This window comes from Podarcis vaucheri, assembly GCF_965113315.1.
Source record: "Podarcis vaucheri genome assembly, chromosome: 10".
Classification (NCBI taxonomy): Eukaryota; Metazoa; Chordata; class Lepidosauria; order Squamata; family Lacertidae; genus Podarcis; species Podarcis vaucheri.
Genome location: NC_138748.1, coordinates 49,624,302 through 49,637,186, shown reverse-complemented (window position 1 = coordinate 49,637,186; position 12,885 = coordinate 49,624,302). Strand labels below are relative to the sequence as shown.

The 12,885-nt window shown below is 46.8% G+C and overlaps 1 protein-coding gene across 1 annotated transcript; it reads right to left on the bottom strand.

The window, feature by feature from the left end:
* Positions 1–1,761: 1,761 nt before the first annotated feature.
* Positions 1,762–11,092, bottom strand: CKAP4 (cytoskeleton associated protein 4). The gene is made up of 2 exons (XM_082240705.1): positions 9,999–11,092; positions 1,762–4,574 (listed from the first exon to the last, which is right to left on the bottom strand). The coding sequence occupies exons 1-2, from the start codon at positions 10,374–10,376 to the stop codon at positions 3,249–3,251; spliced, it is 1,704 nt and encodes a 567-aa protein (XP_082096831.1). The 5' UTR covers positions 10,377–11,092; the 3' UTR covers positions 1,762–3,248.
* Positions 11,093–12,885: the final 1,793 nt, after the last annotated feature.

The window sequence follows — 12,885 nt, the reverse complement described above, 5'->3', positions numbered from 1 at the left end:
GTACATTACTTCAAGGCTGTTGTTTTCTAAAATTTCAAGACATTTTGCTGCCTGAGGCGAAGGATGATCCCTCCTCCTGCATTCCATCTGCAGAAGCTGATCAGCATGGCAGCTGAATCAGATTTCAGTACTTGGGACAGGACAGTGCCCTCCCCAATGTCAGAGGGCAGCGAACTAGATTAGATGGTGTGGGGCAGGTGATAGGGCACACACAGATCTATGTCCTCCACAGAGGGGAATAGCCAGGGGTCTGTCACCCACAGCCCCTAACATTTTCTTCCTGAGGCAGCTGCCTAATGGTCGGGCCAGCCCTGATCTTGACAGCTTAAGATAGGTAAGGTTGCAGGGTGAACAAGATATATTCTCCCATTGCTTCTGTAGCAACCTTTCCATCAAAGTCTTGCTATCAGTCTAGTCTTACAACAGCATATGTATTGCGCTTTGACAGCCCAGGCTGAGATTCCCACACAGCAGGGAAGCTTGCTGGGTGACACTACCCCAAACCAAGTTGTTTTCAGTTTATCCAACTTCTCAGAATTTGTGGGTTCACGTACACCTGACTCAGCTCTTTGCACAGAGGTTGGGCTGAAATTAACAAATTGTTATAGGTACAGTGGTACCTCAGGTTACAGACGCTTCAGGTTACAGACTCCGCTAACCCAGAAATAGTACCTCGGGTTAAGAACTTTGCTTCAGGATCAGAACAGAAATCATGCTCCGGCGGCGTGGCGGCAGCAGCAGGCCCCATTAGCTAGAGTGGTGCTTCAGGTTAAGAACAGTTTCAGGTTAAGAAGGGACCTCCAGATCGAATTAAGTTCTAAACCTGAGGTACCACTGTAAATAGCTGTCACAGCACAGACTAGAACCAAGGTTTGTATAACATGAAGCAGGGCAAAGATGTAAAGGAGGAAGAAGAAAAACATTAAACACAACTGTGATTCATTTGTATGCACACTTGCTGGGAGACGGGAACCAGCAAAGTTATAAAGATCTGGACCCTGAAACTGTGCAGTCTCACAGGTTGAGCTTCCAATTCGGAATCCACTTTCCCTTTTCAGATGTGTGCACAAATTTGATGAAAAGCCTTGAACAGCAGCCCAAAAAATGTTTTGAAAATTCCATTTCTGCTCTGGAATTCTTTCATGAGGGACATGGAGGGCATTGAATATCCCGTCTTCCCCTTCAGGGCTAAATAATGACAGGAAAGAGATGAACTGATGTGATGAGGAGCAGGATGGGCTGGGGGAGGGAACTGAAAAACAAAGCACAGGCAAAATAGAAACATTTTCTATTGTGGTTATATAAACCACTTAGCTATTTCTGTGGACTATTGGAAACACTGGTAAGCAAAAGCTAGGCTGGAAGAATCTGAGCTGTGCCGATTCAGATGGAACTGGCCTGATCCACGGCTCTGGACTAATGGAACAGACCGGAACGTACAATGTTCAGAAAGCACAAAAACCAGTGAACTGCAGTTCGCAGTCCAAAGAAAGCATTATCAAAATACATTTAGAAGTGTGCATTTGGAGAGGAAAATGCATTTAGGATGTGTATTTAAATGTGAATTTTCATGCAGCTTTGAAAAGTTAGCAAAAATACTTAGGTCATACAAGGGATATGATTTATTGCTTGTTTTGGGTGTTCATCCATCCCCCCTTCTCTTAGTGTACACGCATCAGGGTCCTGCCAGTCCCTGACCAATTGCTATCCCCACCTTCCACAAATCTGCAGAAGCATCCCAAAAAATGTTCGCAATATACATTAACAGAAATTCCAACTGTTTATTAGGCATTACAGATACTGGGAAAAGTTAATTTCACAGTCAACTATACCATTGTTTAAGACTCACAAAAGGAAAAATCGGTGAAGAGCAGCTTAGGAAAGTAACAGCTGATCTCAATACCGTGGATCTTCCTTGGCTTTTAAGGCTTAGGGTCCCTTGGAAGCAGTTTCTGAATACACACATTGCTGACAACATCCGGATATGGCCAGACATCTTCTCTGTCTCCATCACCCCTGATGCTGTACTGTTTCCAGAAGTAAGTGCTAACCACTTTGTATGCGAAGAGGTCTTTATGTGCAGAACGCTTCCAAAAAACCCAGAAAGCCTGTTCCTAAAAATAGGTACCTTTCTAAACATACAAATTTTTTAAAAAGTGAAAAACAAAAATGCAAACATTTTTTAACGGAAGTAAAACAAGGATCCAGTCCATGTTCAGTGGTTCTTAAAAATGAACAACAGTTTTTAATACTTCTCATTCTTTCAACATTTGCCCACACCCCAAGTTATTTTTTTATATATAAAAAAAATCAGGCTGAGGTCCAATTCTATTTCATCCAAGTCAACAAGAAGATCAGGCACTTTGTTTGGATCTTAGTAATACATATTATACTTTGCTGCAGCACAGAGGACACGTTAAAAATGAATTGGGGTTTGTGTGTGTGTGTGGAAACAATTCTGTGTTCGCTACCCACTCTTTTTGGCATGACAATCAAAATGGCACATTTTTATTTAGCTGGTTGGTTTCATCTCCCTGACTTGGTTCCTATAGCTCCCTGCAGAATGAATTAGGGCATCAAAACTGAAAATAAATCCAGCCTTCAATCCAGAAATGGTCCCAACAAGACTGGTTGATGGCTAAGTTCTATCCATTATTGCCATTTTTTATCCACCTTGGACAACTCAAAAGCACCAGAAGATGTGCGCTCTTTGGAACAGCAATACTGATTCTAGGAGCTGCAAAGTAGCCTCAACCCAATTTTGGGGAGTCCACATCCTGAATTGGATCACACAATAACTTTTTTCTTCTTAAGATTGAGCAGAGCCCTGCACACACTCAGCTGTACACACAAGGCTCCTGCACACACCAGCTGCTTTATTTGATTGGATGAAGCAGATCTGAATGTGCAACACCAAGCACACTCAAGTCTACTTCCTTCATTCAAATAACAGAGCCCCCATGTTTGCCAATGGATCAAGGCAACAGTTGTCATAATTTGGCTTCCTCCTCTTGTACTGTGGATTAAACAGCAGAAGCAAAACGATTTGTCCTAGCAACTGAAAGAAACAAAATCATGGGGGCCTAACTAGAACGTGTTACGATTCTTAAAACGGCACCAATGGATTTTAGTTTCAAACCCACCAATATTCCACTTCCCCCAACCACAACAGCAACGAAACTCTTTGGCCTATGAAAACTATTTTTGGTTTTGCAGTCCAATACTTACACATGCTCTACACTAGGTAGCTAAACCTTTTCATGTATCTTTTCTACTTTCACAAACAACCTGTCCAGGTCATTCTTTACATCCTCAAAGGAGCTCTTCAGCGACTGAACGTCATTCTCGTTGGTTTCTATTTTCACAGAGTAAGCAACCAGACTGTCAACTGCAGTCCTGAGCATTTTTAAGTCGGTTTCAGCCTGGCCGAGAGAAGATCGCAGCTCATCAACATAACCCATCACAGAAGAGAGTTCTCCTAGATTATCTCTGGACTGCCCTGCATCCATCTGAGGCTTTTCTTTATCCAGCAGAGCACGGACTTGTTTCTGGATGTTATCAAGTGCATCAGCGTTGTTTGGGAAGTCACTCACACTCCTCCTTAGCTCCTCAACATCACTGTACATGGAGAGCTGAGATTCACTAAGGCTCCTTACAGTATCTGTCACTGAACGCACCTCTTTCTCTAAATTACCCCAGATGGAGCCTAGCTCTTCCTCTAAAGCAGCTATCTTGCTGTCATACTTAGAGAGAAGAGATTCCATCCCTTCGGTGTCTTGTGCAGGTGGTGACCTCAAAGCCTCAAGGCTCTCTTCTATAGACCTGAACCTGGATTCAAACCCTTCACTGTTCATTTGCAGAGTCGCTACGATGTCTCTGGAAAGAGCATCACCTTCTTGTGCATTGGCAGAAGTCTTGATGTGCATGAGATCTTCCCGGAGTCTCTCAAGCTCACCAGGGAGATTTCCAATAGCCTCTTCTGCTTTAAGAACTTTATCTTGTAGAGCTTGCAATGAAATGTGCTCTGCATCGGCCACCTCTTTGAACTTTTCATGCTCCTGCTTGAGATTGACAAGTTCTTTGACTTCAGACAACACATCCGATTCCATCCAATCTATCATACTTTTCAAGGACTCTATAGTCTTCTCTTTTGCTTTCATGGATGTCTGCATCTCGTCAACGACGCCTTTCAAAGCCTGAAGTTCATGCTTGTACACCTCTGCTTCCCCTAGGGAAGCCACCTTCATTTTCACTTCATTGATTTCCTCTTGGCTCCGTTTCTGAACATCTGTGAATTCGGCAATATTGTCGTTTATCGACCTAGTTAACTCAGTTAGCCTGTCTTCCACGGTGTTCTCCAGCGACGTGAAATCTCGCTCTCTGGCGTCTTTTACAACATGGATGCCGTCAGACAGGTCTTTCAGAATTTCATTTTGCAGTTTCTGAAGAACCTCACCAATGCGAGCGATCTCTCCCTCCCCTTGCCTAACAGCCTTCTCCGTGACTTCTTGCTTCTGCTGTGCGTTCTTCAGCGTCAATTCGAAACCTCCAAATGCAGACTGAAGAGACCTCACCTAAAAGAGAAAAGCACATATAGGTAAATCTAGACATGGAGCACGGATCGCAGGAAGTTCTACAAGTTCACAGGAAGCCAGATAGGGGGAAATGAGCAGTGGAATGGAACTAAGTGAGCAGCGCTAGTGGACGAAAATTAATGTGAGTTCAAGTGCACTTATCTGCACAAACCTATGTTGATGCACCCATGATTCAATCATTTAGACTGAGTAAGTTTCCAAGTCAAATAATCACAGAATTGTAGTGTTGGAAGAGCCCTGAGGACCATCTAGCCCAAATAGGGGGATAAAGCCTCCGACCTTGGCATTATCAGCACCATGCTCCAACCAACTGAGCTTCCAAACGTGTTTTGTCTGGGGTGCTTATCCTTTCTAACCTTATACTCTGCAGTGCTTAGTTGCGGAACCAGAATCTAGCCTCAGAAATCGGATGTAGAGCCATACAGTGGTGCCCCGCAAGACAAACGCCTCGGAAGACGAAAAACTCGCTAGACGAAGGAGTTTTTCATTTTCTTAGCCGCTTCGCAAGACGCATTTCCCTATGGGCTTGCTTTGCAAAACGAAGCTTGCCCCGCAAGCTCCGGGGATAGGGAGAAGCGCAGCGCGCCTTCCCCTCTCTCCCCGGACCCCTTTTGAACCAAGGGGCGGCAACGGGGAGAAGCGATTCTCCCCGCTGCTCCTTCCCTTGCTTTAAAACAGGTCCGGAGACAGAGGGGAAGGCACGCACGCCTTCCCCTCTGTCCCCGGACGGTCTCCATAGGAACACATTGATTGATTTTCAATGCATTCCTATGGGAAACCGTGCTTCGCAAGACGAAAAACTCGCAAGAAGAAAAAACTTGCGGAACGAATTAATTTCGTCTTGCGATGCACCACTGTACGTCCATGTTAGAGCACATGATTTAAGTGCATAAAAGGCTTTAACTTCCTCCATTCAGCAATTCTGAATAATAGCAGAACAGGGACAGGAATCTTCTGCACTTAATGGCAAATCAGATCTATGGGGATGACTCTCCCCCGCATCTGTCTCCCCACATAAATTGGGTGCTAATGTATCGATCCGTGGTTCTCAAAGGATTTAGCGCGCCACACTAGTGTGGCAAGAAAGGAAGTGTTCTGTTATAAATCAAGCACTTCTGGGAGCTATTTCTTTTCGTTTTCCAATGTATTTCTTATCGATAAAAAAATTGGTGCGACACGAGCAAGTTTTTATTCTGAAAGTGTGGCCCAGAGAAAAAAGTTTGAGAACTGCTGGTCTAGATTCTATGCTGGAAAGCACATGAAATGCGCACAGCAACTGGTCACAATGCTTCTAAAATAATATTGATGCACCAACGACAGTCAGGAATACAGTGGTACCTCAGGTTACAGACGCTTCGGGTTACAAACTCTACTAACCAGGAAGTGATTGCTCCAGGTTAAGAACTTTGCCCCAGGATAAGAACGCGCGCCAGCAGCAGCAGGAGGCCCCATTAGTGAAATAACGTTTCAGGTTAAGAATCGTTTCAGGTTAAGAATGGACCTCTGGAACGAATTAAGTTCTTAACCAGAGGTACCACTGTACTCCTCAGCACTAGAGAAGGTCAGCAAACTTTTTTAGGAGGGGGCCGGTTACCGCCCTTCAGACCTTGTGGCGGGCCAGACTGCGAGTGCATGCGCACATGACGGAGGGGGGCTTTTCTCTCTCTCTCCCCCCAGCCCCTCCCCTTGCTTTCCTACCTCCTCCACCGCTCTGCCTGTGGTTGGGAACCGCCAGCGGCAGCGCCGCCTCCTCTCATTTCCGAGCCAGCTTTCCCGGGCGTCAGGCACAGGGCCAGCAGGCATGCCAAGCTCCAGCATGGCCCATGGACGGAGAGGCCGATAGGCGGGTGGCGAGTTTGGGCCGTGCTTCAGCACGCAGGCGGCGAGGCTTCAGATTGGCTGGGACCAATCAAAGCCCAGCTCCCTTCCTCTGCAGGGAAGGGAGAAGCCAGGAGGCGGAAGAGAGGAGCTGCCGCCATGGGGGGGGGAGGCAGCCGAGGAAAAAAATTGCAAAAAAATGGCGCAGCTCGAACGATCAGACCGATCCAAGTGGCGATTTCACAACCGCCCATGGGCTGGATCCAGAGGGCAATTGGACCTGATCCGGCATGCGGACCTTAGTTTGCCGACCCATGTACTAGAGGCCCAAGTGGCCTATGTGGCTAGAAGTGCCTTTCATCGGATCTGTCTGTTTCGCCAGCTATTGCTGTTCCTTGACAGGGACAGCCTGACTACTGTAGTCCATGCATTGGTACCCTCAAGTCTGGATTACTGCAATGAGCTCTGGATGGGGCTGCCCTTGGGCTGGGTTCCAACTAGTGCAGAATGCAGCAGCCAGGCTGCTGGTGGGAACACACAGCCAACGACATGTGACACCATTGTTAAAACATCTCTACCAGCTGCCCATCTACCACCAGTAAAAAACTTGAGTAGTAAAAAAAAAAAATGTGATCCAAACAATTCCAAAATCCATGTTGGATTAAAATCTGCTGGGTTTCATATTTTCTCTGCAACTACGCACACTACTCACAAGAATCTGTGTGCACAGCAAGGGATCATGGTCCTTCCCTTAATAAGCAGCAATACAACAGAATAAGGGCCCCACTGGGTGCCCCTCCAGCAGAATGCACATTTCCCTATCTTAATATTTAGAATGCCATACTGGCACAAAACCAGGCATTAATTTAGGAGCATTATGGATGTTATCAGCCTTAGAAATGCAAATTTCTTCAGCCGGCCTTACTTTGTAGGAAGTAGATGTGGAGGACATTTTTTTAAAAAAACCAAAAACTAAACTATCCACTTTCGCAGCCAGCATTTACTCCATGAGTTGGCAGAGTAAAGTCTCTGCCAAGGGCATGTCTAAATTCGTTCTTGGTAATAGTTAACTATAATGTAGAGTTAAATGGTTTCTATTGAATGCTTTTAACTTTGCAGCTAAACACTCTTAGGAGCCTGACCCCAAGGACAACTGGAGCTACACCAACACAGGTATTCACACCATGAATTTAAAGCACTTTTTTCAGCTGGAGCTTGCCAGAACAGTTCCAGCACCTCTCAGGCGGGCACCCTTGCCATTATAAGAGAATAAGGGAGGTGTTCATGGTGAGTTCTGGCACCTCTTTTTCTAGAAAAACAGCCCTGTTAAGACAGCTGTTAAGAGACCCCATTCCTCTCAAAGAGCTACAATTCCCAGTATATCCTACGAAGAGGGATTGTTTCTTTGTTTAACTATAATTCAGTGAAGGGAGCACCAGTATCCTAAAAACTCTCAGCTCCTGAAAGGAGTTAATATTATTAGAAATATGAATTTGGAGAACTGTTAAACAGGTGATATAATGAAATTCTGTTAGAGGGGACTTGAGGAAGTCAGTTATCAATGTAATGAAATTAGGGATTTGAAGTAATAATTTTTTTGTGGTTTTTGTGTGTGTGTTTTCTCTGTTCTGTGTTTTGTGATGTTTTTCTTTTTTCTTTGTGATAAATGTGAAAATCAATTTAAAAAAAAATGGGGGGGAACCTCTCAGCTCCCTTAACGAACTACAGTTCCCGGAATTATTTCGGAAATGCCGCTTTCTGTATGGTGCAAATGTGACTACGTGGCTAAAGCTCTATATAGCATATGAAGAACCTTATGTAGTATCCAACCATGTAGATTCTCTAGTGCAAGAATGTCTGCTTATGCAATGTAATTTCCCCCTGCAAAGGTGCTCAATTTAGGGGCACCCAGGGAGTGGGAAGGGAAGCTCCACTGCACCATCAGAAATCCTTGCCCTAGTGGATCTCCTTTGTTGGATACCACCCCTTAGGTTTCTTTTAACCAGCCTTTGCCCACTTGGTGCCTTCCAGATGCTTGGACTACAATTCCCAACAGCAAGTGCCGCCATAGCCCAAAACATCTGGTGGACACCGGATTGGCAAAGGCTTCCCTTACCTAAAATATCATCTCACCCATTGCAGATGCCTTCTCATCAGAAGGTCCACTCTGTACAATGTATGAATCAACCCTTTAACAGGCTGACCCTTTGGAATTCCCTCCTGTGACGTCTCAGACAAATGCTGCCCCTGTCATGTACATGATCAGCACTTACAAAATACCTTTCCTTTTAAGTCAGGAGTGGGGAACCATTAGCCATCCAGAGGTTACCAAACTACAATTGCCATCAGTCCAAGCAAGCTTGACCCATGGACAGAGATGATGGGAGTTGTAGTTCAGCAACCTCTGGCGGTCCAAATGTTCCCCACACCCTGATTCTTAACCTGGTCTGCATCTATAAGGATTTTGATTGTTTTTATTACAGTGGTACCTCTGGATACGAATGGGATCCGTTCCGGAGCCCCGTTTGCATCCAGAAGCAAACGTAACTAGTGACGGTGTATCTGCGTCCACATCGCTTTTCGCCGCTTCTGCGCATGATGTCATTTTGAGCGTCTGCGCATGCGCGAGTGGTGAAACCTGGAAGTAACGCACTCCGTTACTTCTGGGTTGCCGCAGAGCGCAACTCGAACGCACTCAACATGAAGCATATTCAACCTGAGGTATGACTGTATTGGTGTTTTATTAAGGGCTTATGGATGGTTCATGGAAAACAATTCGTAAGTTAATGAAATAAAAATTAAATAAAACAGGGGTGCAAGGCAAAACTGAAGGCGGGGCCTAGACGTGGTCTAAGAGTCATGCCAAGAATCTTGCACGAGGGGCCATAAGTGCAACAGTTATGCAACACGGTGGAAAGGCGAGACTGCATTGGCTTGATACTCCGTGCATGAGGAGAAGTTTTGGAAGATGCTAAACTGGATGACTGATTTAGGATGGGGATTTCCCAGGCCCGAAAGGAAACACAAAACATGGTGCAAGCAGAATCCACAGGAAGATGGGAATTGGCTGCTGAGGCCTAAGTGCTTTCCCTCCCAGAATTTTCCTCACAAGGAATAAAAACACTCCCAGGCAAAAGCTGTTCACAATCCAAGCTATTCCCCTGATTCCATTCAAATGAACGTTTGGCACATCCAACTGGGGGGCCACAAGTGCCAGCCATTCTCCTGAACCAAGTAGCCCTTGCAAAGTTTGGAGGTCCTCGGCCAACTTTCTCCTCCTTGCTTACATCCCCACCCCATCGCATTCACCAGAGGCCTCCGAGGGGGCGGGGAGACCATTGCAAGGCTTTGCAAGACCCATAATTTGTAAGACTCTGGCTTTAATGGTCCTTTGGGGGAGAAGGAAGAGAACTCCAGGGGACGACGTCGATCACTCCACTTATTCCAAAATACAGAGCAAGGCCCTGGACTTCTGAGCCAAAGTCCCACCCCGACGGCACCCCTCACCCCCCCTGCAACTTCGCAAAAAGTTTTAAGAAAATGCAGAGCCGGAGAATTGCCATGGTGAGCCTCCTCCGCCAATACCTTTTGCACAGCCCCTTCCAAGGCGCGGGCCAACTCCTCCCGCTGGCTGCCGAAGCCTTCTTGCCGGACGCTGATCCGGTTCACTTCTTCGGAGAGGTGATGGACGAAGTAGCCCGAGAAAGCAGCCGCGGCTATGAGAGCGAGGGACAAGAGGAAGTTGAAGGCTTTGGCCAGGCTGCAGAAGGACGGCGACGGCGAGGAGGCTTTGCCCCCTCCAGCAGCTGAGGCGCCTCCTTTGCTCCCCTTGGCGTGAGCCTGGTTTTGCTGCTGCTGCTGCTGCTGCTTCTTTGCCACGTCATCGGGGAGGTTTGAATGGGCTCCCTTGTCGGACGGCGCGGAGCTGCCGCCCTTGCCGCTCCTTTGTTTGGCCGAAGACATGCTGCGCTCGATGCTGAGGCTGGGCGCCGCGAGCCGCCGGACTTCGCCGATGATGATGGAGGCGGAACGTCGCTGCCTCTGGACGGCGCGGGCGAGAAAAGCAGGAGCGAGCGCAGTACAGCCGGCCTCGACGCTGCCTCCCCCATTCAATCCGAGGCACGAAGGAAGGAGGGAGGGAAGGAAGGAAGGAGGGAGGCAGGCAGGGGCTTCGAGCGCGCTTCTTCCTGCCCGCCCCTCTCCCAGCACCGCCCCCGAATTCCCTAACGCGCCCGAGAGGGGGGCAGGCGTGGAGGCTGCCACGCACACCAGGAGGGGAAAGAAGTAGCCGCCCGAGGCTGGGTGGGGAGGCGGCCACGCCACGGGAGGCAGTTCTGCAGCTCGCTCTCTCCCCAGCGGGAGGTGGGCGTCGGCATGGGGAAAGGACTGCCATCCTAAACTGGACCGCGGAGGAGGGCTGGGCTCGAAGGAGAAGCTCAGCTCGGGTCTCTAACCATCGCAGGAACGCGTTTCCAGGCGTGCTTAGTGCTGCTGCTGCTGCTGCTGCTCCCCACCCCCGTTTAGTTCCGCGGGACTTGACAAAATTGTAGAGTTGGAAGGGATCACGTCGAGGGTCATCTAGTCCAACCCGCTAACCAGTGCCGGTTTTACATACGGGCTGCAGCCCAGGGCCTCATAATCTAGCGGGGCCTAGGCATTTTGCAGTAGATAGATAGATAGATAGATAGATAGATAGATAGATAGATAGATAGATAGATATTAGAAACAGGCTGCTTTTACTATATAGGTCCAGTTGCTTAGTATCATTAAACACGTGACAAATGAGTTAATGGCTGTTCTGACTTTGTATATGATGCAATGCAGCTGCTCACAAACTTTTTTATCTGGGCCACACTTTCAGAATAAACATTTACAGTGGTACCTCGGATTAAGTACTTAATTCGTTCCGGAGTTCCATTCTTAACCTGAAACTGTTCTTAACCTGAAGCACCACTTTAGCTAACGGGGCTTCCCACTGCCGCCGCGCCACCAGGGCACGATTTCTGTTCTCATCCTGAAGCAAAGTTCTTAACCTGAAGCACTATTTCTGGGTTAGCGGAGTTTGTAACCTGAAGCATATGTAACCTGAAGCGTATGTAACCCGAAGTACCACTGTACTTGTGCCACACTGAATTTTTTGATGAAAAATAGATTGGAAAACACCCCCCAAAAAAACTCTGAGCAGCACATTATTTATAACATAGAACATGCTCTTATTTTGAAGAGATATCTATTCCCAAAAGTATATACTTAAAGAAGAAAACAGGTTGCCTGTATTTGCTGTAATAGCTGTACTGGGAGGAAAAGAGAAACATATGGTGCTTCTGTGATACTGGAGTGTGTTTGAAGTCTTGGGTAACTCTGATAACTTAGTTTGGCACCCTGTCTTCCAAGTAGGTGGAGTCATAAGCTCATGACTCAGAGTTGATTCTAACAAGGAGTAGGTTGGTCATAACAACAAACACGTTGTTGATTGCATAATATAGTCCCTGTGCACATTTTTTATTACACTAGGGTTTTTTAATAGTAGCAGAAACTATTCAAAACTTTCCACATGAAATGTCTTTCCCTGCAACATGGTGCTAAGTTTAAATTTAACTCTGCATTCCAGAAGCAGGACTTTTTCAAACTACATTTTGTTACCAAGCAAATATTTCATCCTCGGATCACACAAAAACATTGACAGTTCCTCCTGCAATACTGAAATGCTTAGGGTGAGGAAACACATGAAGAAGTATTGTTGATCAATCAAACAAAAAAGTTCATTTCGTTTAGCATCCTGTTTCCATCAAAAATTGATCAGATTCCTTCAGCAAATCCACTCCTAATGCTGTCGACAGCTGGTATTCAGTGATATGCCATCTCTCAACACTGAAGAGCCATTTAGCTATTGGGAATAACTGGTGTGAAGGCACATGAAACCGCAAGCTTCAGCTAAGCAGATCAGATGGGAGACTGATTTGGAAGCCCATGCGCACTGCCTTGTCCTGCAGGATCAAATAAAGGCAGAATACAAAAATAAGATGGGGGGGTTAGATCTATGTCAAATTCTTCTTTTCCCATCCAGCTGGTGTCCATCCCCAATAGGGCCGGCCCAAGACATTTAGGTGAACCACAAAATGGTGCCCCCGGCCAAGGAAGAAGGTGTGATAAGAGCTACATCAGCTGTATCGGGATCTGCTGCCCCTGTGGATCCTGCCGCCAGAGGCAGTCACCTCAACCTTGTCTCATGAGTGGACCGGCCCTGATCCCCGCTCGAAAAACATGTTTTTATTTAAATAACTCCAAACCAGCTCACGGTTATTTCATGTAGAGAATCCGAAAGCCTTTGCCAAACTGGCGCCCTCCGCGGCTCCCACGTCACTAAGCTGCCCTGGCTGGGGCTGACGGGAGTTATGGTCCAAAACGTTTGGCGGGCACCAGCTTGGCGAAGGCTGAGTGGAGATAAAAGCAATATTAAGTGAGCATCCAC